The sequence below is a fragment of the Lithobates pipiens genome, unplaced genomic scaffold, assembly GCF_037356315.1.
Source record: "Lithobates pipiens isolate NorthernLeopardFrog02 unplaced genomic scaffold, aLitPip1_a1.2 Scaffold_19, whole genome shotgun sequence".
Taxonomy (NCBI): Eukaryota; Metazoa; Chordata; class Amphibia; order Anura; family Ranidae; genus Lithobates; species Lithobates pipiens.
In genome coordinates, this window is record NW_027507764.1 from 466,687,588 (window position 1) to 466,714,656 (window position 27,069).

Here is a 27,069-nt window from a genome sequence, read left to right on the forward strand (position 1 = left end):
GACCAGTAATAGAGGCCCATGTATTTCTCCCCTGACAGGTGATTTTAAAGCGTATCCATATTTTCACTTTTGCAGTACAATTTTAGTACAGTACATATGTTTGTTATGTGTTCCTGTTCACACAGCACACTTAACATTTTTTTATAATATTTCTTGCCTTTTAGATGTTTCTTAGAAGAAGGTATCAAGGCTGACTACAAGGTTTTTTGAACAATGTTAGAGTGAGCCTGTGCTAGGTCTGTCCTCATCAACATGCAATGCAAAAGCCTAACCTCTAATGCTTTGTTAGGACAGAGTGTTCAAATCTAGTTAACATTGATAATTGAGGATCTGCCTGCATAGTACAGACAGGCTTCATTATTGAGAACACAACTGGTGTTTCATCAGATTAGGCGACCCGTCAATGTGTAATGGAAGTGACATTCTGTTGCCGCCATCTTGCTACACCCTACACTCCTCCATATTAAGGATTCACTGAGAAGGGAGAAAGCAGACATCTTTTTACACCCAATCGGAGTTTTGCATTTCACTTATGTTTAACAGTAAAGTGAGTTTTTTTTATACTGAAATACAGTACTTAGAACTCCGTATGAATGTTTAGATGTTGAATTTTTTATGTTGCTTATATGTGTTTCTCCCTTTGTGCTGGGAGTGTGCCGCATGGCATGCTCCCAGCACAAAGGCTGGGGTCTCACAGAGAGTCACAGACCCCGTACTAACAGTCAGAACCTGGATATCCCGATTCCGGGTCACCTGATCACTGTGGCAGTCTCTGATTGGCTACCACAGTGATCCATCCCTGTGAAGCCCGCCCCGTGTTTTTTTTCTTTCTGTGAATGGAGAAGGACACAATATATCTTTCTCATTCCTTGCAAAAAGAAAAAAAAAGTGTTTGTAAAAAAGTTTTGATCTAGGTCAGTACCAGGGTTAGTGTTTGGGTCAAAGGTCAGGGTCAGTATATTTCAGACAGGATTTTTTTTTTAAGTCAGTGTACAGTGGTGTGAAAAAGTGTTTGCCCCTTCCTCATTTCCTGTTCCTTTGCATGTTTGTCACACTTAAGTGTTTCGGAACATCAAACCAATTTAAAAAATAGTCAAGGACAACACAAGTAAACACAAAATGCAATTTGTAAATGAAGGTGTTTATTATTAAAGGTGAAAAAAAATCCAAACCATCATGGCCCTGTGTGAAAAAGTGATTGCCCCCTAAACCTAATAACTGGTTGGGCCACCCTTAGCAGCAACAACTGCAACCAAGCGTTTGCGATAATGTGCAATGAGGCTTTTACAGCGTCCTGGAGGAATTTTGGCCCACTCATCTTTGCAGAATTGTCCTAATTCAGTTACATTAGAGGGTTTTCGAGCATGAACGGCCTTTTTAAGGTCATACCACAACATCTCAATAGGATTCAGGTCAGGACTTTGGCTAGGCCACTCCAAAGTCTTCATTTTGTTTTTCTTCAGCCATTCGGTGGTGGACTTGCTGGTGTGTTTAGGATCATTGTCCTGCTGCAGAACCCAAGTTCGTTTTAGCTTGAGTACACAAACAGATGGTCGGACGTTCTCCTTCAGGATCTCTTGGTAGACAGCAGAATTCATAGTTCCTTTTATCACGGCAAGTCTTCCAGGTCCTGAAGCAGCAAAACAGCCCCAGACCATCACACTACCACCACCATATTTTACTGTTGGTATAATGTTCTTTTTATGAAATGCAGTGTTCCTTCTACGCCAGATATACTTGGACACACACCTTCCAAAGAGTTCCACTTTTGTCTCATCGGTCCACAGAATGTTGTCCCAAAAGTCTTGGGGATCATCAAGATGTGTTGTGGAGAAATTGAGACGAGCTTTGATGTTCTTTTTGCTCAGCAGTGGTTTTCTCCTTGGAACTCTGCCATGCAGCCCATTTTTGCCCAGTCTTTTCCTGATGGTGGAGGCATGAACGCTGACCTTAACTGAGGCAAGTGAGGCCTGCAGTTCCTTGGACGTGGTTGTGGGGTCTTTTGTGACCTCTTGGATGAGTCGTCGCTGCGCTCTTGGGGTAATTTTGGGCGGCCGGCCACTCCTGGGAAGGTTCACCACTGTTCCATGTCTTCGCCATTTGTGGATAATGGCTCTCACTGTGGTTCGCTGGATTCCCAAAGCTTTGGAAATGGCTTTATAACCCTTTCCAGACTGATAGATCTCAATTACTTTCTTTCTCAATTGTTCCTGAATTTCTTTGGGTCTCGGCATGATGTGTAGCTTTTAAGGATCTTCTGGTGGACCTTACTGTGTCAAGCAGCTCCTATTTAAGTGATGCCTTGATTGTGAACAGGTGTGGCAATAATCAGGCCTGGGTGTGGCTAGAGAAATTGAACTCAGGTGTGGACAACCACAGTTATAGTATGTTTTAACAAGGGGGGCAATCACTTTTTCACACATGGCCATGATGGTTTGGATTTTTTTTCACCTTTAATAATAAACACCTTCATTTACAAATTGCATTTTGTGTTTACTTGTGTTGTCCTTGACTATTGTTTAAATTGGTTTGATGTTCCGAAACACTTAAGTGTGACAAACATGCAAAGGAACAGGAAATGAGGAAGGGGGCAAACACTTTTTCACACCACTGTAGGTGTGTTTTAGGTAGGACCAAAAAATTGCTTCTGGGCTGCACTACGGATGCAAACAATAACTAACATACACATATGTGCTACCGTTACGATTATCAGGAGAAGGAGAATTTATTTTGGTTTGTTCTTTGATAGTAGGTTATGGTAGTAACAAGAAATATACAGCTAAATAAAAAAAAAATAGTTTTACTATTTTGGGCCAGTTTGTCTTAGATAATAACAAAAAAAAAATCAGGAGACTAGCAAATGAAAGCCCAATTTGTCCTGAAAAAAGGTATAAAAAGGTATAATCCACCTGGATCCACAAAGCAGTTTTGATGATATCTATGGATTTACTAACATAAGTCAAAATTGCAGAATTGGGCTTAGGCATTTAGATTTGTTTTACCCTTAGGTGTGAAGGGGTTAAGGAAAATTTATCAAATTGTTACTATATTATTGGGATGGCTGACTAAACGTTACCATTCTGACTGTTTACTACTTGTGCTGAGCTTTCAGATTAAAATGTGAAACTCTTATTGTGGCCATTTGGTAACAATACCCATTGGCCTTCATTTAAGAGTTTGGCATATTGAAGAGTTAATGTGCAGTTATGTATGCCTAGAAATCAATTTGATTTCCACTTTTAGCAGTTCGGTCACACAAATAAAATATTATTTCAGCCTGGTTGCAGTGCGATACTGTGTTTTGCAAATTGCCATATTCAAAAAGGCCATGGGAGGGTTTCCAGCTCTCTGCAATGAGGTGGAAAGGTGATATTTGACTTTTATTAGCGCATGTGTGTATATCACAATCATAGATCATTTATAGCTTTGTAACACAAAAGTGAGATTAAAGCAGAAGAAGACAGAAACGTGGTATGTGGAGGAACAGTAAGAATAATTCTGGGCTTACAGGACTCCAGAGAGAGATGAGTAATCAAATAGTTATGTTATATATGGCTGCTAGAAGGGGAAATCACAGAGATGTCAATGAAAGGTGAGGCGATAATTACTGTGGACTGGAATATTCCACTTGCTAAGTCAGCCAATACTAGTGACACTCTGGATTCCTGGAATCGGGTGTCTAAAACAATCACGGAGAAGTATTCTTAAATGTGATCCTTGCAGATGGATAAATAGTATCAAATGTTTTCTAGCAGAAGAACTGGCCCTGAAGAGCACTGGTCATCACGGTTAAATACATAGACAGCGGTTAAGCAGAACCACACTAAAGCAGGATTTTGTTATTGTAGCTCTTGGAATGGCTGACTGAAGTCCAATGAGAGGCTGTTCATGTAAATCTTTACCTTTTGTGGGAATGAATAAGTGGAAGGCAGTAACAGTGAAATAACCTAAAACAAACATGTAGTATTACATTATACTGATTTTTCTGACAGCTCCACAGCAGGAGCTGTCACTTCTGGGAATGGCATTTATGTGGTAACTCTCTGAGCCAATACCAGTCTATGCTGCTTGCAAACCATTCATGTTTTCTAGGGTCAGTTAGCAATGCTGCTCAATATATAAAATGACATGAGTCTTAAAACATTTATTGATCTGGAGTATAATCTAATCCCCCTGAAGGCAAACACAACCTCCCTCCCACCAAGTTAAACTGCATCATCCAGATTTAGAGTCATTATTAATCTCACCTACTACATCATTTTATTGTTAGGATTGCTGATGTCATTCTATGTCAATTTATTCTACAAATCCTAAAGGTGACCATACAAGAGGTAAACTTGAACTGCCCTGTCATCTGCATAATTTCCCATGTGCAGGGTCAAAGGCAAACCTGGACCATTGCGCTCTTGGGTTCATGTTTTTTTGCACATTCTATCTTTTTTCATTGGGCCCTAAATGTGCATCCATCAATAAATGTATATCCCATATTTTTGTCAGCGTACTGCAGAAGTGGCAGACATTTTCTTTTGGCTGTTTATGAGCATTGGGCTGTGATTAAAAATTAGGCTGCATCCACACCGGCAGCTGCAACTAGCCGCTCAGAGCCTTAGCAGGATTCAGAAGATTCCTGCAGCTGCAATTCACATCGGCCTAAATGGCTGGTGTGAACGTAACCTTAATGACAACATGCCTTCACTCCTTGTTGGGGTACCATGTGCTAACATGCATGAAATTTTTGCTCACAAGTGTAAATTGTGTTTTAGTAAGTCGGAACTAAACTCTATCTGAGCACCACAAATTATAAATACTATTTCATTCATTTTTAATATGCAAAACAAACTCGCCCCTCCATCTATCCATGTCTCCATTCTTTATTTTTTGGAGAAATCACTTTGGAAACAGCCTCCTATTATTTCTAGCCACAGCCATCTTGAGTAAGAGCAGATGATTCATGTAGCATTTACTTCCTGGAATCCATCTGCCCTTAACTCAGGCATGCAGACAGGAGGGTGTGCTTAGCTGAAAAAGCCCCCACCCCCCTCCAAATAAAATAAAAAAAATGTTCATGAAGACTCATGGGATGTATGACCACATTTTGGCCTAGGCCAGATACCATGAAGCATCTAAAGAAATGCAAAAACAAATCTTAAGTATACATATACTTTCCTATCTACTAATTTGATCAGTGTAAGGATTGAAGAATATGTTACCCAAACCGCTTATATTACTGATATGTGCTTGCTATGCCATGTACTTGTGTTAAAAATGATCCTGTTTTCTTTGTATTGCTTTCCTTGTGTGAAATCCATGGTGATCCTGCCAGCCCGCCTGCTTTCCTAATTCAAACATACCACGCAAGGCATGGAAGCTCATCCATCAGTCTGTTCTCCCAGCACAGAAAACTATCTACCTGTCCTCCAATAACCAAGATTTTTTCTGACACCCCCCCCCCCCCCCGCACAGCCATTTACCGGGAAGATCAGTGTACTGCAGATTCTCTACACCAGGGATATGCAATTAGCGGACCTCCAGCTGTTGCAAAACTACAACTCCCATCATGCCTCTGCCTCTGAGTGTCATGTTTGTGGCTATCAGAGTCTTGCTATGCCTCATGGGACTTGTAGTTCTGCAACATCTGGAGGTCCGCTAATTGTATATCCCTGCTCTACACACATCAGCTAAAAAAAAAGACAAAAAAAGTATAACTTTTTAAAAAAAATATACACAAATGTTTTGCCTTTCAATTTTGTTTTAAACTGAATAGGTTGTTTTACAAAGTAAAGGTTTACATATACTGTCAAAATAGTTCACGTTGATTTGAGAGAGTTTAGTTCTGCTTTAAAACGAAAACTCCCTGGGCAAAAATGATTTCTTCTAATGGATAATGACAAATAAATCCAATAAAGCGAGTCACTACTGACATATTAGGTTGAAAATGACCCCATCCTCCAGATATTTGACTTATTTGCAGGTATACTGAAATAATTTGATAATAGTTTTTATACCCTTTGTAGTAAAATAACAAAAAACAAAAAATAGCCTGCAGCTATAGAAAATGATGGGCACTTTCAGCCTCCAGATCAGACATTCTCAAACAAGGTTCTGTGGAACTCTAGGGTTCCTCCAGAGGTTGATAGGGGTTCCCAGAGCTGTGGCTAATTGAACTCCCATCTAATGGTACCTGCATAATTCTGGGTCTAATGCCACTTGGCAGAGCCAGCGTTACGATACCAATCATCTGTATTGCTCTTTGTAAATGTGGCATGCTGATAATTCTATAAAGGGGCATTCTTCCTATTGATCGCCAATATAAAGGTCTGTATTCCCACTAATCCACAATGAATTGATTTTAGAAGGAGTTCCCTGAACCCTGAAAAATATTTTAGGGGTTCACCTAGGCTAAAAGGGTTGTGAAAGGCTGTTGTAGAAAGTAAATTGGTTTGCCAGACTAGTCTTTTCACTGACACATACTATTTCTACATAGTAGATTGACCTGCATGGTGTCATTTTTACCAGGTTATCTGCCTCAGCATCCTAAGTTGCAGCAAAGTGTTTTTAAATATGCTAATAACAGAAATTAATACTCAACGACTGTATACTGTTTCAGGGATACCTATGGGATGGAATAGCATGCAGGAACAGTCTGAAATCAAGGTCTGGTGGCTTGATAATGTCACTCTCCATTTATCCAAAGTACTGTATAGGGACTATATACAGATGGCAGAGCAACATTTTTATAGAGTAACATGCAGTAAAAGCAACTTTTCTTTCATTCACTATAAAAATATCTACCTAAACTTGTCTAAGCATAATCAACCATGAAGGCCATGATTTACTAAAGGCAAATAGACTGTCCACTTTGCAAGGCAATTTTCACTTTGCAAAGTTATTTTCCCTTAGCTTAGTGAATGAGTTGTGGTAACTTCCATCATCTAAACAATCAAGGAAAGAAATGCAGTTTTCTATTTTCCTTGCATGTGATTGGATATTCTTTCCAAATTGAATTTCAAAGCAATTTCCCTTATAGTGTGAACAGCCTATTTGCCTTTAGTAAATCCACCCCAAAGACTTGAAGAACGTGCAAGGTTTGGTGAAGATTTGTGCTTATATGTTGAAGAGTCGTAGTTTGCTGTGCTTCAACACTGAGTGCTTTCACACTGAAAGCGCCGGCCATTAGTGCTAAAACGCCGCTCGTTTTATCGCTGCTTTTCGGCCACTAGCGGGGAGCTTTTAAGGGTTAATAACTCCCATTTTGCAGCACTGCTCATTCATTCCAATGGGCAGGGCATTTTGGGAGAGCTAAATACAGCGCTCCCAACCCTCCCCAAAGAAGCTGCTTGCAGGAATTTTCATAACGTCCCACAAGAATGTGAAAAGTCACACTGGAATGAATGGGAGGTGGTTTTCATGCGTTTAGCAGAGGCCATTTCCAGAGCTAAAGCACCTGAAAACTGCCCCAGTGTGAAAAGGGTCTTAAAATTAGCAATGTTTTTATAACATTCTATTGACTTTAACTTATGATCTCCCAATTGTGGGGATAAAAGTTAGATGAGCAATAGGTACTGTAGAAGCAGATAGGATCACATTGGTTCACAGAATTACAAATATTTTGGCAAATAAAATAATACGCAAATATGTGCCTAAACTGTGCATTTAGTTGTTTGGCTGGAGTTCTGCCTTAAAACTTATGGTACACATGCTTGTGGCCTCACTAAAGTCGGTATTCATGGGGACACATAGGTCTGTACCTGTCTTTTCTTTGCTGGATTGTACTGCACAGTGCACTCCGGGTATAGAGTCTGAGCTGTCACATATCTGACATTGCTGCTATTTTTAGGAGTAGGAGGATTTTTCTTTAATGTTCTTTGGTGGTGAGTTATGGTAATAGCAAGAAATATATGGCTACAATTCAAAAATATATTTTTTTTTACGATTTTGGGCCAAGTTTCCTTTAATAATGAAAAAGATCAGACTATATCAAGGGGTAGTTTGCCTGGATACACTAATTAGTTGCAATGATTTGTACAGTTTTACAAACCCATTCCAAAAGTGCAAAACTGGCATCTTCTAGATTGTAAGCTCTATTGAGCAGGGCCCTCTGATTCCTCCTGTATTGAGTTGTATTGTAACTGTACTGTCTGCCTTCATGTTGTAAAGCGCTGCGCAAACTGTTTGTGCTACATAAATCCTGTATAATAATAATAATCAGGCGATTTGATGCACCTACTGTCAGGAAGGGGATTAAACCCTCATTTTTTTAAGCAGTTTCAGCAGCTGATTTACTCAGAGTATGTTGATTCTTTATCTTTTAATCCAATTTAAGTTGGTGCCATGACCGTTGCCCCAGGTTTCCCGGTTCAGGGTGTCTCCTTTCTCTTGCAGCATCCTATGGAGCCACCCTTGTATGCAGGGACTAGAGCTACGTCTTCCTATACTGTGTGCATCAATACAAACACACAGTCCCGTAGCCTAGGAGATCAAGGCACTACCCTGCCCCTTCCTCCTCTTCCACTCTCTCTTCTCCAAGCTAACAGACTACACTCTTTCCTGTGAGGACCAGAAGTTGAGGGAAGAAGCACATAGAGTGCAGGAGCCAGCAAAATTGGAAATTGTAAACTGCAAATTAATTTTAACAAATAGTCTACTCGGGGGATGCTTATTTTATTGTACTCATTGTGTTAAGCTAAAAAAAACTCTGACAGTTTAACACTATTTTAATGATGCAGTGGAGTTGCCTTTTAATGTGCGTGAGTCACTTGCAATATCCTTTAGCTTGAGGACTGAATATAATATCTAGACCCCCCAGAAAGTATAAGCTCACCCCTGCAGCACCTTTTTAAACTGTTAGTGAGATGTTCCTCTTGACATTTTTTTTTGTGCCTTTCAAGCAGGAATAATGATCTTGTGTTTGGCTCCCCCACTGCTGGTGTCTGGGAAAGTAAAACCTGCAAAGTAAACATGTCATTTGTTTCAGATACGTAATGTTCCCCCTCCATTTGTGGTCAGGAATCCTGGAGGACTCTCTTTCCCACATACTTTTCACAGCAAAGTGGTTACAGCTACTGTTCTTAACATTCTCTAATTTCATAGCAAAGTGTGAAGTACAAAGTATGTTTTCACATGTTAATCCTATTACAGACACTCTGCCTATTCCCTGCAATGTGAAGAGCAGTATCATTATAAAAAAAGAAACAGTTGACGTATTTATGGTGAGATGTACAGGTTAACTCTGTCCACACAAACCCTTATGTAAGCAATCCAGACATAAGCCAATAAAGTGCCTCACTCATTGTAAACTGATTACTTAATACCTTTACATCTGAAGCATACAATACAAAATAATTTATTTGTTGAACAAACTTTACATTTTGCAATATAGGAAGATTAATAGGAGTGCATTTTACCTGTTTTCAAGCTTAACTAATATAGTATGCACAAAATATCAGATTTATTTTAAGCCAGAAACAGTTATACTGTAGCTATGATGTCATCATCCAACATGTTGATTTTGTGGCCATAGGCATAAGCATGAACGCCTCACTTGTATCTTGTTTTGCTTGACCCCCCTTTCTGATCAGGCCATTTTTCGCAATACGGCACTGCATTATTTTAACTGACAACTGCACGGTCATGCAACACTGTACCCAAAATTGTCCTTTTTTTTCCCCCACAAATAGAGCTTCCCGTTGGTGGTATTTGATCACCTCTGTGATTTTTAGTTTGTGCTCTAAACCAAAAAAAAAAAATGGGGTTATTTACCAAAGGAAAATCCACTTTGCACTGCAAGTGTACTTGAAAGTGCAGTCACTGTGGATCAGAGGGGGACATGCAAGGAAAAAAAAAATCATTTTTTTCTTGCACATGATTGGATGATAAAATCAGCAGAGCTTCTCCTTATTTCAGATCTACCCCTTAGATTTAGAGCAACTGCATTTCCAAGTGCACTTTGAGTGCAAAGTGGATTTGCCTTTCGTAAATAACCCCCAATATTTTTTACTTTCTGCCATAAATTATATCCAATAAAAAAATGTAAAAATCTAATTTCTTCATAGGTTTTGGCCAATATGTATTCTGCTACATATTTATGGTAAAAAAAAATCCCAATAAGCTAATGATTGATTTTCTCAGAAGTTATAGCGTCTACAAATTGTAGGATATCATTTTTTTTTTACTAGTAATAGTGGCAATCAGCAACATATAGCAGGACTACAATATTGCAGCAGACAGTCAGACACTAACTGACACTTTTTGGGGACCTGTGACACTAATACAGTGATCAGTGCTAAAAATATGCACTGTCACTGTACTAATGACACTGGCTGGGAAGAGGTTAACAGGGCGGTCAAAGGGTTAACTGTGTGCCTAGCCAGCTAGCTAGTGTTTTTTCACAGTGGGTGAGGTGCTTTTACTAGAAGGCATGGACCCATGTCCCTGCTTTACAGGAACACAGGATCCATGCCTTGACAGAATGACAATTTGCCTTGTTTGTCTCGGTACTGGATGATTGGCGGTAAACGCAGATCAGCTTCCGCTGTGCATAATCACAGCAGGAGCGGGACGGCGCACATGTGTGCCCCCAACCCGGAAGTGTCGGATCACATACTGTACCTAGGCACAGCAGTGCCACCTTGCCACTGTATATTTAAGTTATACGGTCAGCAAGTGGTTAAAGCCCAACTCTGTGGAAAAAAAAAATCCCTTGCAGTGGGGCTGTGCTCACACTGCAAGGGTTAATTGCTATTTTATGTCTAGGAGAGCAATAAAAGAAATATACTTGCCTAATCCTGAGAATCCTGAGCTCTTCCTCAGAGCTTGACCGGACCCTGCAACTTCTTCACCCCCACACTCCACAGGTCTAGGATCCTCATAACCAGAGCAGGGTCCATAGTCCTGCTCTAGACGTTTTAGACACTGAAGGACAGAGTGGTGTGGGGAGAACACCATCTGTAAGGAGAACAGAGGCTCAGGTAAGTCAAACTGTTTCTCCTCTCCCCTGGGTAAAATTAGCTATTAACCCTTACAGTGCAGGCACTTCCTCATTGCAAGGGACCATTTTGTTTGGTTTTAATAAATAACCAGGCTCAAATCTTGGCACCAGTGCCCCCCCCCCCCAAAAGCTAGGTTCACATTTGTGTGTACCCCTTTTGCAAACCAATGTTTTGTTATTAATTCTTTATTTTCACCTCAATGCACCTTGCTAAAACACACACCAAAACACATGGTAGCAAAGTTCCATATGTTTTGGTGTAGTCCGATTTTAAAAAGAATCAGCCTTAAAGATTTAGGGTCTGTGGAGCATTTCTGTGGGCTGTTTCCATGCTTTTTAACCCCTTCACGCCTAAGAGGTGTAACAAATCTTAATGCTTAAGCACAATTTTGCAACTTTGACATCCTTAGTGAAACCATACATATCATCACAACTACTTTGTGCATCCAGGTGGATCATACCTTGTTTTGTTCAGGGCTTTCATTTGGTAGTAAGTGGATATTTTTTTTTTATATATTATAAAATGAAAATTGGCCCAAAATAGTAAAATAAAATCTTTTTTTAATTTAGCGGTATATTTCTTGTTCCTACCATAACCTACCATCAAACAACAACCCCAAATAAATTCTCTTGAGCTTGACAAATGCAGTGATACCACATGTGTATGTTATGACGTTTATACCTGTTGTACGACCCAGAAGCAATAGTGCACATGTGGCTTCTTTGTTTTTGTCCTACCTAAAACACACTGACACTGATTCTAATTTAAAACAAAATCCTGCCCAAAATATACTGAGCCTGATCTTGACCTTTGACCCTTACTTGATCCAAACATTAACCCTGTCACTGAACTAGATCAAACCTTGACCTAGGTATTTTTTCTTTCTTTCTTTTTTTTTATTTTTATTTATTTATTTTTTACACACTTTTTTTTCCCCTCTTTGCTAGGAAAGAGAAAGATACATTGTATCTTTCCTCTCCATTCACAGAGGCTACCACAAGAGGCCAATCAGAAGCTACCACAGTGATCAGGTCTGGAGTTTTTGGGAGTTTAAGGTCCTCCTCATTCGTACAGGACCAGGGGCTCTCGGTGTGACCCCAGGCTTTGTGCTGGGAGATACGCACATATGCGACCCCACGGAAAAAAGCCAAGTGCAGTGGGGCCACATATGTTATATCGGCAGGAAAGGGTTATTCATAACACTTTTCATACAGAGAAGGGAAATCAATAAAGTCTATACAACACATTTCTGGTATAGTCTCCTTTAGAACTACCTTGCATAATACAGGCAAGCATTTGGGTTGGTTTTGGTAACATTAACAGGGTTGAAAAATTCAGGTAGTTCTTAGTACTGCCATTTTCTTAAGTGAGAACTATTGTTAATTGTTTTTTTTGTTTTTTTTACTCCCCAGGGTAACTAGTGCACATTACACAGATCTGAGTGATCTTTTACTCTTATGAATGAACAAATAGCACAGATCATTTACTCAGAATGGTGACAGATCACTCAGAGCTGCAGCTCTTTGTGTCTATCAGAGGCTGCTTGTACACCTACACCATCCAGCGGATGGATCAAACAGTGCTGAGTGCTGCCATGGCATTGTTGAGGGGCAATCCTCTCAGTTCCTCATCAGCTTTTGTCCAACCCTTACTACAAAACTTCTTGGCCCTGCAACAGTGTAATGGGCAAGAGAGGGGATGCACCAGTATGCACACTCTGACCTTCAGATTCAAACGTGGTCTACAACACCCTTTTTGAATTACCCCCTGAGTGTGTATTATATATAAACAAAAAATAAATAAACCTCACACTAGATATTGATTAACATGGGATTGCTGCAACTAAATCCTGAATACTGGATCGAAAAATTACTGTGAAAATATAGTGTGCTATCCCTTTAAGTGAATGGCCAAACATGTGCAAAGTATAAAAACACAAATAATGTGCAAAATATGCAAATACAAATTAAAAACTAATTGCAAAAAGTGTCTCCTGAATTCATATACACAATACTAATTCATGTGTATATATATATATATATATATATATATATATATATATATATATATATATATAGTTCATGATCGATGAATATTCCTTATAGTGCTTAAAAAATGGCTCAGTGCTCCAGATTAATATAAGGTGCTCCAGTGCTCTTGAAAACTGTATAAGTAATGGCCTCTTACCAAACAGTGGGTAGCTCAAATTATGGAGATCAAACCAGCATGTGATATATCTCCCAGATATCCAAAGGTCTCACCAACAGATATCTCATTAAACCAAAACGGTCAATAGGAAATGGCTGCAGTGTCCCCACTGCTAAAATGTACAGTGCTTTGAAAAAGTATTCATACACCTTGAAATTTTCCACATTTTGTCATGTTACAAAAAGCATACTTTTTTGGGGGGATTTTATGTGATAGACCAACACAAAGTGGCACATTATTGTGAAGTGGAAGGAAAATGATAAAAGGTTTTCACATTTTTTTTTACAAATAAATATCTGAAAAGTGTGGCGTGCATTTGTATTCAGCCCCCCTGAGTCAAAACTTTATAGAACCACATTTCACTGCAATTATAGCTGCACATCTTTTGGTATGTCTCTACCAGCTTTGCACATCTAAAGAGTGACATTTCTGCCCATTCTTCTTTGCCAAATAGCTCAAGCTCTGTCAGATTGGATGGAGAGCATCGGTGAACAGCAATTTTCAAGTCTTGCCACATATTCTCAATTGGATTTAGGTCTGGACTTTGACTGGGCCATTCTAACACATGAATATGCTTTGATCTAAACCATTCCATTGTAGCTCTGACTGTATGTTTAGGGTCGTTATCCTGCTGGAAGGTAAGTCTCCGGCCCTATTCTCAAGTCTTTTGCACACTCTTAACAGGTTTTCTTCTAAGATTGCCTTGTATTTGGCTCCTTCCATCTTCCCATCAACTCTGACCAGCTTTCCTGTCTCTGCTGATGGTGTGTTCAGGGTTGATGTGCAGTGCTAGATTTCCACCACAAATTAGCGTTTTGCTTTTAGGCCTAAATGTTCAATTTCCTGGTCTCATCTGACCAGAACACCTTCTTCCACATGTCTTCCACGTGTTTGCTGTGTCCCCCACATGGCTTTCTTTCAACAATGGCAAATACATGGCACATTCTTCTTGCCACTCTTCCATAAAGGCCAGATGTGTGGAGTGCATGACTAATAGTTGTCCTGTGGACAGATTCTTCCATCTGAGCTGTGGATCTCTGCAGCTCCTCCAGAGTTACCATGGGCCTCTTGACTGCTTTTTTTAATTAACGCTCTTCTTGCCCGCCCTGTCGGTTTAGGTGGACAGCCATGTCTTGGTAGGTTTGTAGTTGTGAAAGAGAGAAAAGTTGTTAGAAATTGAATAGTGTGTTTTAAACTGCCAACATCCTAAATAGCATCGTAAAAAGAACATGCATCAGGTGCATTGGGGGACGTCCCCTTTGACTTTTAAATGGCAGAAAAAAGAGTAAGAAGGGTCAAAATAAATAAAAAGGTACACAAGTGCCAACTTTATTGGTATATAAAGATAGAAAAAATGTATATTGTGTACAAACACAATCAACTTTAAGATAAGTTATAACAGTGCATCAATGAATCAACATACAAGGCATAGTATAGTGACCCAAACTGATAATCCAAAGTGCTACCCAAAACCAATTGAGGTCAGCAAATTAGATATTTAACCTTATACCCAATATGTTTTGGAAATTTATTATTGCATTGATATATATTTTCCTTCCTCAGGGGTAGTGTTTTAAGGTTGGGTGGTTGTTTTCTTGCCTTTAACAAAAATACAAATATGTAGTAGTGTTGGTATATTGATATACATCAAAAAATGCTAACAATGACCTTTTTAGAAAGTATAACATAACAAGATCAAAAGTACTTACATATATTGCATATATTAGATTCACTAATCTAACCATTTCAATTATGGGAGTTTGACTAAATATAAACGCAATATTGTTTTTTTATTAAGTGTTTTTTTTAAACTGTATCACACTATGCAGCTTCTTCTGTTTGTTTACTTTTTGTGGCTAACAATAACGTGTGTGTGTGTGTGTGTATACATATATATATATACTTTATTCTCACACACACATATATGTCAATGTAAGCATGTATTGAATTCTAAGCAAAAACTTGTCAATGTGAGCATTCATTAAAGTGGTTGTAAACCCTTACAATCCACTTTGACCTACAGGTAAGCCTAGATTAAGGCTTACCTGTAGGTCCAAGAAATATCTCCTAAACCTATATGGTTTAGGAGATATTTACCTGAAGATAGCCACCGCTGTCTACGGCGCATGCACCGTAGACAGCGGTGTGCAGGCGCACTGGGTAAGCCGCAGATCGCTGCGATATGCCTCGAGTGTCGGCTCCGGTGCGCTTGCGAATCACAGCGACGGAGCAGGGAGACCCACCAAGAAGATGGACGCTCGGAACTACAGGGGACAGCGGTGACTTCGCTGGCTCCTATGTCAGGTAAGTGACACATAATGGACTACTATGCGATGCATAATAGTCCATTATGCTTGCTTTACCTTTGCAGGGAATCAAAGAGGAAGTAAACCCATCAGGGTTTACTTCCTCTTTAAAGTGTATGTATAGCCAAAGCATGTTTTTTAGTTTTATGAAGAGTAGGGAAGGGTTAAGACCTGTCCGGTTTTTGTTGCTGTCCCCACTGAAGTGATTTACTCTTTCTATTTGTCCTGGTGTCAATTGTCAGCATTTTATAATTTTCACTGAAGCAGGAAGTGAGGGGAACCCAATGGGAAACCTTCTCTGGTGACAGCTGTCTAAAATGGGATTCCTCCTCACTTTGTAAAAAACTCCCCTTGCCTCCTGATTTGTCTCTGGAAGTGAAATCTTCCACAATGGGACAAAGATAGCAAGTAAAAAAAATAAGTGACAAGGATTTTTTGTGCCATTTTTTTTTATTTTTTTAATCACTGTCTGCTTTCTTGCTAGGGAGATTCAACCTCTCTAGACCTGTTGACCATTGTGACCATGACTGAAAGTGAGGGAAAATCCAACATTTTGAGTTTTCACTAGAACAGGAAAAGTGGAGTTACAGCGGGACATCTGTATCGGTGGTAATTTTCTAAGAGGGGATTTACCTTGCTTCACATTTCAACCTATGTCAATATGTAACATTTATTTTCAAAGTGGTTGATTTGCTCAAGGTTAATACACTCTTCACTTGGCAAGGTAAATTCCCCTTAGCTTAATGAATAAGGTGAAGCTCTGCTGACTTCCATCATCCAATCACGAGCAAGCAAAATACTGTTTTTTTTTTGCCTTGTCATCTGTCCAACTGAACATGAATTCCGTAAAGACATGTTACTGAAATACTTTAAGCATCTATGTTGTGAAATCTATTAATATATCTGATATTTATTAAATACATTTTTATGAAAACTTCTTTCCATAGAAATAGTTTGACTTTTGGCCAGCCTACGTTGTTCATGTAGGACATCCCACAATGTAATTCTGTTCTATATCAGCATTTCATCTAACCTCCCTGGAAATCTTTGTCTGGCCTCTCCACTTCTCATTCTGACATGACTATTAATTCAACTTGGTGAAGGATCATGATACTTTGGGGTGAGGGGTAACTCCTACTGGGAGCTCAAAGTGATGTAATAGCTAGTAAAACAAACTGCGAACCTGATTTCTGTTTTGCTTATTTCTAAATGATTGATAGAGGGGGAGTGAGATTAACTGTGATCCTTCATCCATGTGTCCTTATTTAACACTTGAAAATATATGCAATTACATCTCAAAAGTGGAGGTGCTGATTAAACTTTTTTTCTTTTCTTGTAGGTTTGTGATGCCACGAGAATTGAATGAATGTTGAATACCAGAAGTGAATACAATTTTTCAGTAACTGGGTTTCACTAAAATGGGAGAATAGTTATTTTTATAATGTGTTTAATAATATTATCAACCTAATAATCATAACAACAAATATAATGGTTTATTATCAGTTGAATAAAATATGATCAGTTTTTATTCTAAAATGGCTATCAAACCGGCACCTTGCTAGTAAACTTAAAAACATAATCTAACTACTTGCCATTTTAATAAATGGTTTGTAAAGAAAATCATCCCAAACCGTATACTCTTATACTGAACATTTCCTGAGACTTTGTATATTGTATTTGTATTAACTTGTGTCGATGCAATATATTTAGTTCAAGTGAAAATATTTTAACCAAAAGGTTTCTTTGGAAGTATAAAGTCGCACATGGTTAAAAACTAGATTCTCACTTTAACTTTTGCGTGTTCCATGTTTAGTGAAAGGCTTCCATTTAGGGACTCCATTAACTGTTCCACATGAACAGTGTTATTTTATTGTAATTCTATAAACTTTTAATGCTTTAGAAAGAGCAACAATGAAGTGCAGAGTGCAATAACTTAATGGAAGTCAATGAAAGGTGATGCATTTTTGAGTTGCTGGACCTTGCTTGATGGTCTTTGACTTACTCTTAATCAAATTGCCCAAACAGGTTGAAACTGTGCAACTGAGTTTTTTTTTTTTTTTTGCACAGTATAGGTAAATGTAGCATGTTAAAGGTGAATGCAGTTCCATAGAACATGCGATTGTATTGTATTAATTAGTTCTTCATTTAATCATTTCTGTAGAAAAAGTATTCACCTCGGAAGGTGGGATCTAAAATTACGATCCTACAAATTTATTTTTAATGTTAGAATATAACATTCCTTGTTACCATCTGTTGGTATACCATCTTTAGAAGAACCTAACAATGGCATGCTGACATTTGGAATCCCAGAAAAAAGACATTGACTCTTGAGTCTCTAAGCATATAAATGGTTGATTAACTTTACTGTAAAGTCATGTAGCATTGGCAGGTCAAGTCAACTCGTGTCTTGGACTTCTTGTAATTGCTTTTCAAGTCATCTGTTTGTTGTTTGTTCTTTGCATCCCACTTTGTAGTTGTCACTTGACAGCTCTGCACCATGTCTTGTAGCATGTGAAAATTATGAATGATTTCACGCCCTAAGTAGCACTATTGGATTTGATTGCTTCAGGTTTATTATGGGAATTATACATTGACTTTCATTGCAGCATCCAAGATTACTGATCACAGTCAGGGTGTGTGTTTTTGGAAACAGTGCTGTAGATAATGTTTTATAGTACTTGCGATAATAATATAGAAGGCTTATTATTTAATATTTACACTTTGCTATTAAATATGAAGTCATTTAAAATAATTTGTGATAAAAGTTCTTACATTCTAGCTGTACCCAGTGCTTACACTTTCTGTAAGCAAATTTTGTATAGCTTTATTTTATTTTTAGTTACAACATATAGTCCTTTTTGAATGTAAAAAAATGCATGTTTTATTTTACAACGTCCTATTCCTTATACGTATACGAGAGTTTTAACAGCCTTAAATACTGGCTTCCAGTCTACCATAACATGGGAACTATTGGAATAGTGGAAGTTGCCATTCAGCCAAGGGGGCTTTTAGTTCTTGAGAAATATCAGTCCTGCAACCAATGGCATTGCACAGTATGTCAGCTGCCTCACTATGTCAGTATGTCAGTACTTCACTAAAGCCAAGTACACATGTACCAAAAGTGGACCAGTATGGCAGGAACCAGCCATCTTTCAGTACATTGTTACCGTGGTCTGTTCAACAGAAGCCAGTCTAACAACCAGCTTCTATTGAATGGTCTTGCTAGAAAACCAGCATTCGATTAACGCTTGCAGCCAATGGCTGCAACCACTGATCAGTGTATTTTGGGTGGGTCCCCCATCAGAATGCAATAGCACAGTGGGAGAGATCTCCACATCACACATTGTGGTGTTGTGGGGATCTGTGAGGTTTTATTTTTTTTCATTCAACATACTGGTTGAACAAAAAAAACTGAATGTGCATGCCCAGATTTTGCTTACTTAGGAAATAAAACACACCCAGAAAGAGTCAAAGGGGCTATAAGATTACTCTGTGGAAAAATCTGTTCCTTGTATAACAGATGTTCCTTATTAATGTCATTGTACTTACACCCATTTTCTTGTGAGATGCAACATAGATTTATTAATGGTCATATTTCTGGATTTATGGTGATGCATTATTACAGCATCACAAAATAAGTATACAGAAAGTACTTTAGAAGAGACAGGTCTAGACCAACGAATCATTATTTAATAACTTTTTGACATCAGTGCCTGGGATATAGTGGCCAAAAGGATTTCTTAAAGGCAGAATAAAATAATGCAATGCTGGCATGATTGTTAGGTATTTTCTTACCATTTTAAAATACTGTACTTTGTAAAGTTTTAGATTATGTAGTTAAGGATCAGCTATGGGTGGCATTGAACACAAAGCATAAAAGCCATACTAAAGACTTGATCCTTTTCTTCATGTGGAGTAACAGCTTTGAACTCTTCAGAGGCTGAAAAATTACCAAAAAGTAAGAAAAAGGATTTTGCAAATGTTATACTGTATTGTCCTCTGGGCATTCAGTGCATAAGACATGCTATCTTTGAGGAAGAACCCCCACATTTTGGCCTTTTTGAATTTATTTAAACTGCCAAAAATGACCACAAAACAAATATGTATTATTACCAGTATTGATTTTTTTCTTTCAGAATTTACACAGTGATATTGGAGGTATTTTACACAAGGCAGTATTATTTCCAAATGACATAAACCATAGCCCATTTTCTGATGCATTATGATGCAGATGCTTCCGAAAATGTAGCTACCATGATAGTCCATTGCTGTAGGTATACGTTGTATCCCATATTTACCAAATATCCTGGGAAGCAACCAGAAGAAAAGCTTTAACCATTTTGTATTCAATATAAACAAATTAGAACTTAAATTGCTTCCTCAGAAAGCCCAAAAAATCATTGAAATCTATGTATGCCTTGACATATCAATAAAGGGGTTAATCCCTGGAAATGATTGAACTCAAGCTAGTTAATTTTGGTTCATAGACTTAGGAGGTTGGACTCCTTTTAATGCTTGTTTTGCTTCAAAAGGACTATAGGGGTAGTCTTTGTGGAATAGCTGCAAACCTTTTTAAAGTGGCCCCTCTAGAACCTTTCATGTCAGCATTTGTTTTAGTTTTTTTCCAACCGAGCACTGTAATATACAACACCCACACCAATTTGATGAATTCTAAACCCTCTCTCTGTATGGAAGCCAACTGAAGGTGTGCTAACCCTATAAAAGGATCTTCTTTCCAAAAATGACAATTTTTTTATGTGTAAACCAAGGAAATTTATATATTATAAAGTCGACACTTCCATGCAATTTTTGCATTTAAATGTTTTAATATAAATTAGCTTGGAAATGGGACATTGGTTTTGTAGCACTGAATGTCTTCAGTTAGGAAAGAATTTTCCAACTCTACCAAAGATGCTTACTTGATCCTAATCGAAATACAAGTATGAATAATCTGACTTGAGAAAAGTTCAAATGTTGACATGAACAGGAGCTAACTGTTAATTTTTAGCAGTTTCTCATATTTTAACTTGTAAAATGAATGCTAAAATGCTTCTTGGTTAGTAATCTCTAGGTATAGAAGAGTTATTAAACATGCTTGCAGCCTTATATTTTTCCATATAAATGGATGCATGGTATTTTAGTAAAGTTATAAAAATGTGTGGTATAAATATTTAACATGATTTCCCCTTAAGATATCTAAAGCAAAGCATGCATACCATTTTAACTTTAAAGTATCTTACACGGTAAAGCTCCACTTGAGCAAAAGTGCTCAACATATAAACAGATTTTTTTCAAAATATTTTAAAATAGAGACTTAAATCAGTCAAGTCTACTCAATTATTTGCAGAGCAGTAGTCCAGAATCAGTTTAGGTTTAAATTCATATATTTTATACATTAGAATATCTTTTTCATGTGGCCTTTTTCTGCTCAATGAATGTGTTCTTTAATAACTGTAATAAAATAAGTGTAAATTTGGGGAAATTTAAAGTACTTCTGGAATCAGAATATCCCTGTAATGTTACATGGTATTTTTTTTTTCTTTTTCAAACAAACATGGTTTGTATGTTTCCACTTAATATTGCTAAATTTGTACTGATGAAGTTAACGTCACCCAAAAATCTTTTTTTTTTTTTTTTTTTTTACAACATTTATCATTCGTAGCCAATCACTATGTGTATAATTATATATATATATACCATTTTTCGAAGGCGATGATTAGTTAGTAAAAATGCGACATGCACAATGAAGAAGAAATTAGACATTTTCAGTGAAACATATTTAAAGTCAAGAATTGACATGCTAGTTTTTTTTTATATTTATATAGCAAACATTTCATAATTACATATAAGTCAATCATTTGCCTTAATTAATTTTTCAGTAGTATAGTAAATAAATGATTGCACTGTTCTAAGTTTAAGAGTGGCACAGACACATTTTATACTTACTGTAAACTAGCCAAAAGCTCTTGTAACAATATTGTTCTATTTGGCCATTCTGTAAAGAAGACAAAACACCATGTAGATGTGATAATCTAGCTACTTAGCCAGATTTTTGTAGTTACCTTGATTCTTAGATGTTCTACTTTCATCATGTTTTCATTTTAAAATTGTAGCAGTAAATAAATTAGCAATATAAAAATCTTTTGTTGGAGTTTTTTCAGCATATTAAGATTTTTATGTTTAATGAAACTATTTCCAATTTAAAAGCCCATAAAAATGCATTAAACGTGCATACCAATACTGCGTACAAGGTGCAAGTCTAACATTCACAATGTATACATTAGGGCTATGCTTTCTACACCAATGTTCTTTACCTTTTTGCTTCATGCTTGCTACATCCCTTTCCTTACTGTCTTCTCTCCGCTTCCTTTTTTTCTCCTTCCAGTTCCAACCTCCTTGGTTTCTCATCTTTACTTGTAATAGTATCATACACAAGTAAGGATTTGAGACAAGGTGAGTGCTATTGAGAAATGTGGAACTGTAATCCCTCAGAAGATGTAGCTCCTGCAGCATCCTGTTAAGTTGATGTTTATCTCATCCCAGTTGGTCACTTACATGCAACAGCAATGGGAAGAGAAAGGTAACTAAGACTTTATAAAGAGTTAGGGCAGGGTGTAACATGTTGGGAATAGGAAATGTGGAAAAGGTAGGCAGGAGACCAGAAAGAGAGATTTTTTTTTTGGAGGTGGGTCACAAGATTGATAAAAGTTTGTAACACATGATATAGAGCATTTCTGTATAGGTGGGGAATTGAAGGATAGGAATATGTAAATCTTAAATTTGGCACCTTATGCATTGTCTAAAAGTAGCAGAGTGTCTATGACTTGTATACTTGAGTTCACATATAAATTGTAAATTTTGTGTAAAATATTCTTTGCATGATAATATATAAATAAACAACACAAGTATCTGGTTCACATGAAATATAAACTTCTTATATAGTCACTTTAAATATATTGAAAAGTTGTTTTACAATCTACCTAAAAAGATGTCCTTTCATAAAACTATGTTGATTTTTTTGAAAAAACTTTGTAAACAAACTCTTATTATTGAATGTAGAAAAATGTGCAATATGTTGTAAACTAATGAAAATTTACAAGCTGTAATGAAATGCTTCTTCGGAAATTTGATTTGGAAACAATTTGGTGACTTTCTAATGAAGTGTTAAATAATAAAAACAAGTTTGTGTGCACTTGTATTATGAGGCATGTTTTGCTTTTCATGTTTTTCAAGGATGGATGCCTTTTCATATATTGATTTTTAACTGGTTGTGCTTGGTAACTGCTACCACAATAAAAACATTTGTAAGTATGTTTGGAAAGTTTTTCTTGGTAACAATGCATTATGGCAAACCAGGCATTATGCATGATAAAAATGCAATAGTGTGATAAAACAAAAGCACTTCGGTATTTGTATGACCAAAACTCTTCTCTTAATCATACAGTACAGGACACAGGAGCTGATTTTTAGACCCTATATGCTGCTACCTTCAAGTAATTAGACACCAACAAAAGCTTTGCTGTGGACTGTCCCCCAGTGTACCCAAATAACCCTGCTTGCTCCAGGAGAATCCATTGTTTTGATTGTATCCTTAGGTAACTGACCTCTTCTTCTGTTGCAGATTTTTTTTTTCTATTTTTTTTTAACAGTTTTCCTTATTCTTCAGCTGACACTTCTATCAACAGCTGACTGCCTTTTGACTTATGATCCACTAGCAGCTTCTGAATTGGTTACCCTCAATGTACGTTTGGGGAACCATTACCAGACCCTGCAACAGCAGGGCTGGCCTGTAATGTTGGTTCAGGCACTGGCTCCTACTTTCTCATCATAGTACATGATGTAACAAATGAGTTAGCCACAGGGTGCCATACAGGTCCAAGGCCATAGTCCATCCCTATGGCACCCAGACCCTATGCCCACCATGACATGTGAAGCCTAGACCCTGGATATCATTTCTGCTGACAACGCAAGTTGACTGTTTGCCATCTCACGTGTCACCTGATACCTCAGACACAGCCAAAGGAGCTTGGTTAGCCCCTGGGATATTTCATTTTCTTCATATTGGAAATGCTGAACCCTTTCAGTATTCATCTATTCAGTGAGGCACTTGGGAGTGGGAACACATGGGACAAATAGCGGAGATTCCGCTGCAGGCCCTGAGGAATCTCCAAGTACCTTTCAAGTTAATAATAGTTCCCTTGTTCCACAGTAAGGTCTTATGCTTACATTGCTGCTTTTTGCACATGCCCTTCAAAGCTCAAGTCCTCTTTGGAAATACATTGAGGAATACATTGAAGTGAGTATTGGAGGAAGGGGTTCCTACCCCACTAAAATGTGTTCCTAAATGGATCTTTCAAGATGGCAAACTATTCCCCTGACCCCTTATTTGCACCATGTGTTATTTCAGCCAGCCTGCAGCTTTAAAGTGACATGCTTAGAATTATAAGTAGGATATCATTAAACCAAATATATTTATATACTACGGTACTACTACTTCAATGTTTCTGTGCTGATCTGTATATCAGAAAAACTCTCTGAAGATATCTTTCTTCCACCATCTATGAAAATAAGGCTTCAATGAGAGGAATTGGCATACACAGTATACAATCCTGTTTGACAAGGACAGCACTGCAAGCTATAAAGCATATCTATGATCAAATGTAAAATTGTATATCAATTTCCAATGTATATTTCAATTATTTTTAGCCAACTCGTATGACTCTGAATGATATTAAATTTGTAAACTTACCTTGTAAAGTTTCCCACACTTGCTTGAATTCTGTGACACATATTCACTTAGAAGGCACTGGTGTGTCACACATTTCACAGACCCTGCCTTCTGAACTACAGAGGTGCTGAGAGAGGTTTCAGGAGGCCAAGTCAGTACAGGAATAACTGCTTGTAGGCAGCAAGGTACCACTGGATATGTAGTGCTTAGAAATTGATAAACAGAGGAGAAGGTACAAAGCATGCAGGGCCAGCAAACAGGCAGCGCTCACAACATGAAAGTGGATTTTCAAGTACCGTATATACTCGAGTATAGGCCGACCCGAATATAAGCCGAGGCCCCCAATTTACCCCCAAAAAAACTGGCAAACTTATTGACTCGTGTATAAGCCGAGGGTGAGACATGCCTGTCCATCCCTGTGTGTGTGTCCATCCCTGTGTGTCCGTCCATCCCTGTGTGTGTGTGTGTCCATCCATCCATCCATCCCTGTGTGTGTGTGTGTCCATCCATCCATCCATCCCTGTGTGTGTGTGTGTCCATCCATCCATCCATCCCTGTGTGTGTGTGTGTCCATCCATCCATCCATCCCTGTGTGTGTGTGTCTCCATCCATCCATCCATCCCTGTGTGTGTGTGTCTCCATCCATCCATCCATCCCTGTGTGTGTGTGTCTCCATCCATCCATCCATCCCTGTGTGTGTGTGTCTCCATCCATCCATCCCTGTGTGTGTGTGTCCATGTGTGTGTGTGTGTGTGTGTGTGTGTGTGTGTCCAGCCTACCTGTGTCCCGAGCCTGTGTCCCGAGCCTCCGTCCCGTGCCTTGCCTCCTTGCCTCCGTCCCGTGCCGTGCCTTGCCTCCTTGCCTCCGTCCCGTGCCGTGCCTTGCCTCCTTGCCTCCGTCCCGTGTCGTGCCTTGCCTCCGTCCCGTCCCGTGCCGTGCCTTGCCTTGCCTCCGTCCCGTGCCTTGCCAGGATCGCCGCTCTTCGTCGGCGCCTCGGCGGCCATTCTAAAATTCAAAAGCCGCGCCTCCGCCTTCGCCTGTGATAGGCGGAACACTGAATTTCCCAGCAGCCTGTGTTCCGCCTATCACGGACATCGTCTCATCCTCGTACTACGGACGAGGATGAGACGATGTCCGTGATAGGCGGAACACAGGCTGCTGGGAAATTCAGTGTTCCGCCTATCACAGGCGGAGGCGGAGGCGCGGCTTTCGAATTGTAGTATGTCCGCCGTCTGTCTGCTCGATACGCTGATCGAGCAGTCAGACGGCGATGACTCGAGTATAAGCCGAGGGGGGCACTTTCAGCCTCAAAAAAGAGGCTGAAAATCTTGGCTTATACTCGAGTATATACGGTAAGCTTATTTTGGATTGTCAAATATAAATGTTTGTATTTCTATATCAATGCTGCTGTTATAAATTGAATGTGTATGCTGTGACCATAGAACTTCTTTAAGAGCAGGTTAAGATATGAGTATATCAGGTTGTGTTAATATACACACACACTAATAAACAAACCAAGAATGGCTTAATTTGTATCCAGGACCAAATATTTAGAACAAAAATAGTCCGCTACCTCAATACCAGTCACTTTCACCCCCTTCCTGCCAAGGCTAGTTTTCATATTTTAGTGCTGTCATACTTTAAATGACAATTATGCAACACTATACCCAAATTCAATTTTTAATTTTTTTTTTTTTTTTTGCTATATAAATGAAAATATGCTAAAAAAATCTTTTGGAAAAATTTTTTTTCCTAGTTTTTGGTATAAAATTTTGCAAATAAATATTCTTGCTTAAAACTTATGCCAAAATGTATTTTTCTACATTGCTTCTGTAATGCCCCATACACACGTTCAGAAAATCATATGGAAAATACTGCTTTAGAAGCGATCGTACGATAACCGGATCGTTAGTACAGAGCTTTCGAGAACCGATCATTACAATTCATCCGATATTATTCTATTGGACGTGCCCGAATTTTTTTTTCGTACAATGCCAGATCGTACGATTTTCATTTAATCAGTACAGCTATCCTTTGAAAATGCAATACAAATGCTTTACAACACATGACATCACTTCCGAATTTTTTTTCTGTCGTACGAGAATTTTTGTGACTTTAGTAAACTCATCAGATTGTATCTGAGACTAGCATGCAAAGAAAAGGACGATCATTCGTCCGATAATCTCATTGTGTGTACAGGGCATAAGAATAACCTAAAGCAGTGTATAGTAAAAGTTATAGAGTCTACAAACTATGATATTTATATATTTGAAAATAGATCAATTCTGATTTGCTGGCTACCTGTTTCATTTCTTGAGGCCCCAAAATGCCAGGACAGTAAAAAATACCCCTCAAATGACCCCTTTTAGAAAGTAGACAGTTGTAGTTTTTCATCATAATTTTTTGGAAAATGAGGAAATTTGTTTTTATTATTATTTCTCACACAGCATATAATGAAACCCCAAAACACATTCTGCTATTCTTCTCGAGTATGGGGATACCACATGCATAATACTTTTTCGCAGTGTAGATGGTCCAAAATGCAAGGAGCACCTTCAGGCTTTCAAGAAACTTAAATTGCACATTTAATTTCCTGACTACCTACCAGATTTTTGGAGGCCCTTGAGCACCGGAATAGTGGAAATATCCACAATATTACTCCAGTTTGGAACCAAACACTCCAAGGTATTTTCGGAAAGGCATAGTGAGTTTTTTGAAAATTACATTTTTCACCACAAGTTTTTGGAAAATGAAGAAAGAAAATTAAAATTAATTTATATGCACAAAGTTGTCAATTTAATAAGTTATTTCTCACATGCAGTATAGGCATACTTACAAT

The 27,069-nt window shown here is 38.2% G+C and overlaps 1 protein-coding gene across 1 annotated transcript in view; it reads left to right on the forward strand.

The window, feature by feature from the left end:
- The window catches only part of CUNH8orf34 (chromosome unknown C8orf34 homolog), a 422,416-nt gene extending 399,603 nt beyond the window's left edge, over positions 1-22,813 (forward strand). Inside the window, exon 14 of the mRNA XM_077492843.1 lies at positions 16,842-22,813. Within this exon, the coding sequence (XP_077348969.1) occupies positions 16,842-16,849 (8 nt within the window). The 3' untranslated portion in view covers positions 16,850-22,813. The remainder of the gene's footprint in view (positions 1-16,841) is intronic.
- The last annotated feature ends 4,256 nt before the right edge of the window (positions 22,814-27,069 follow it).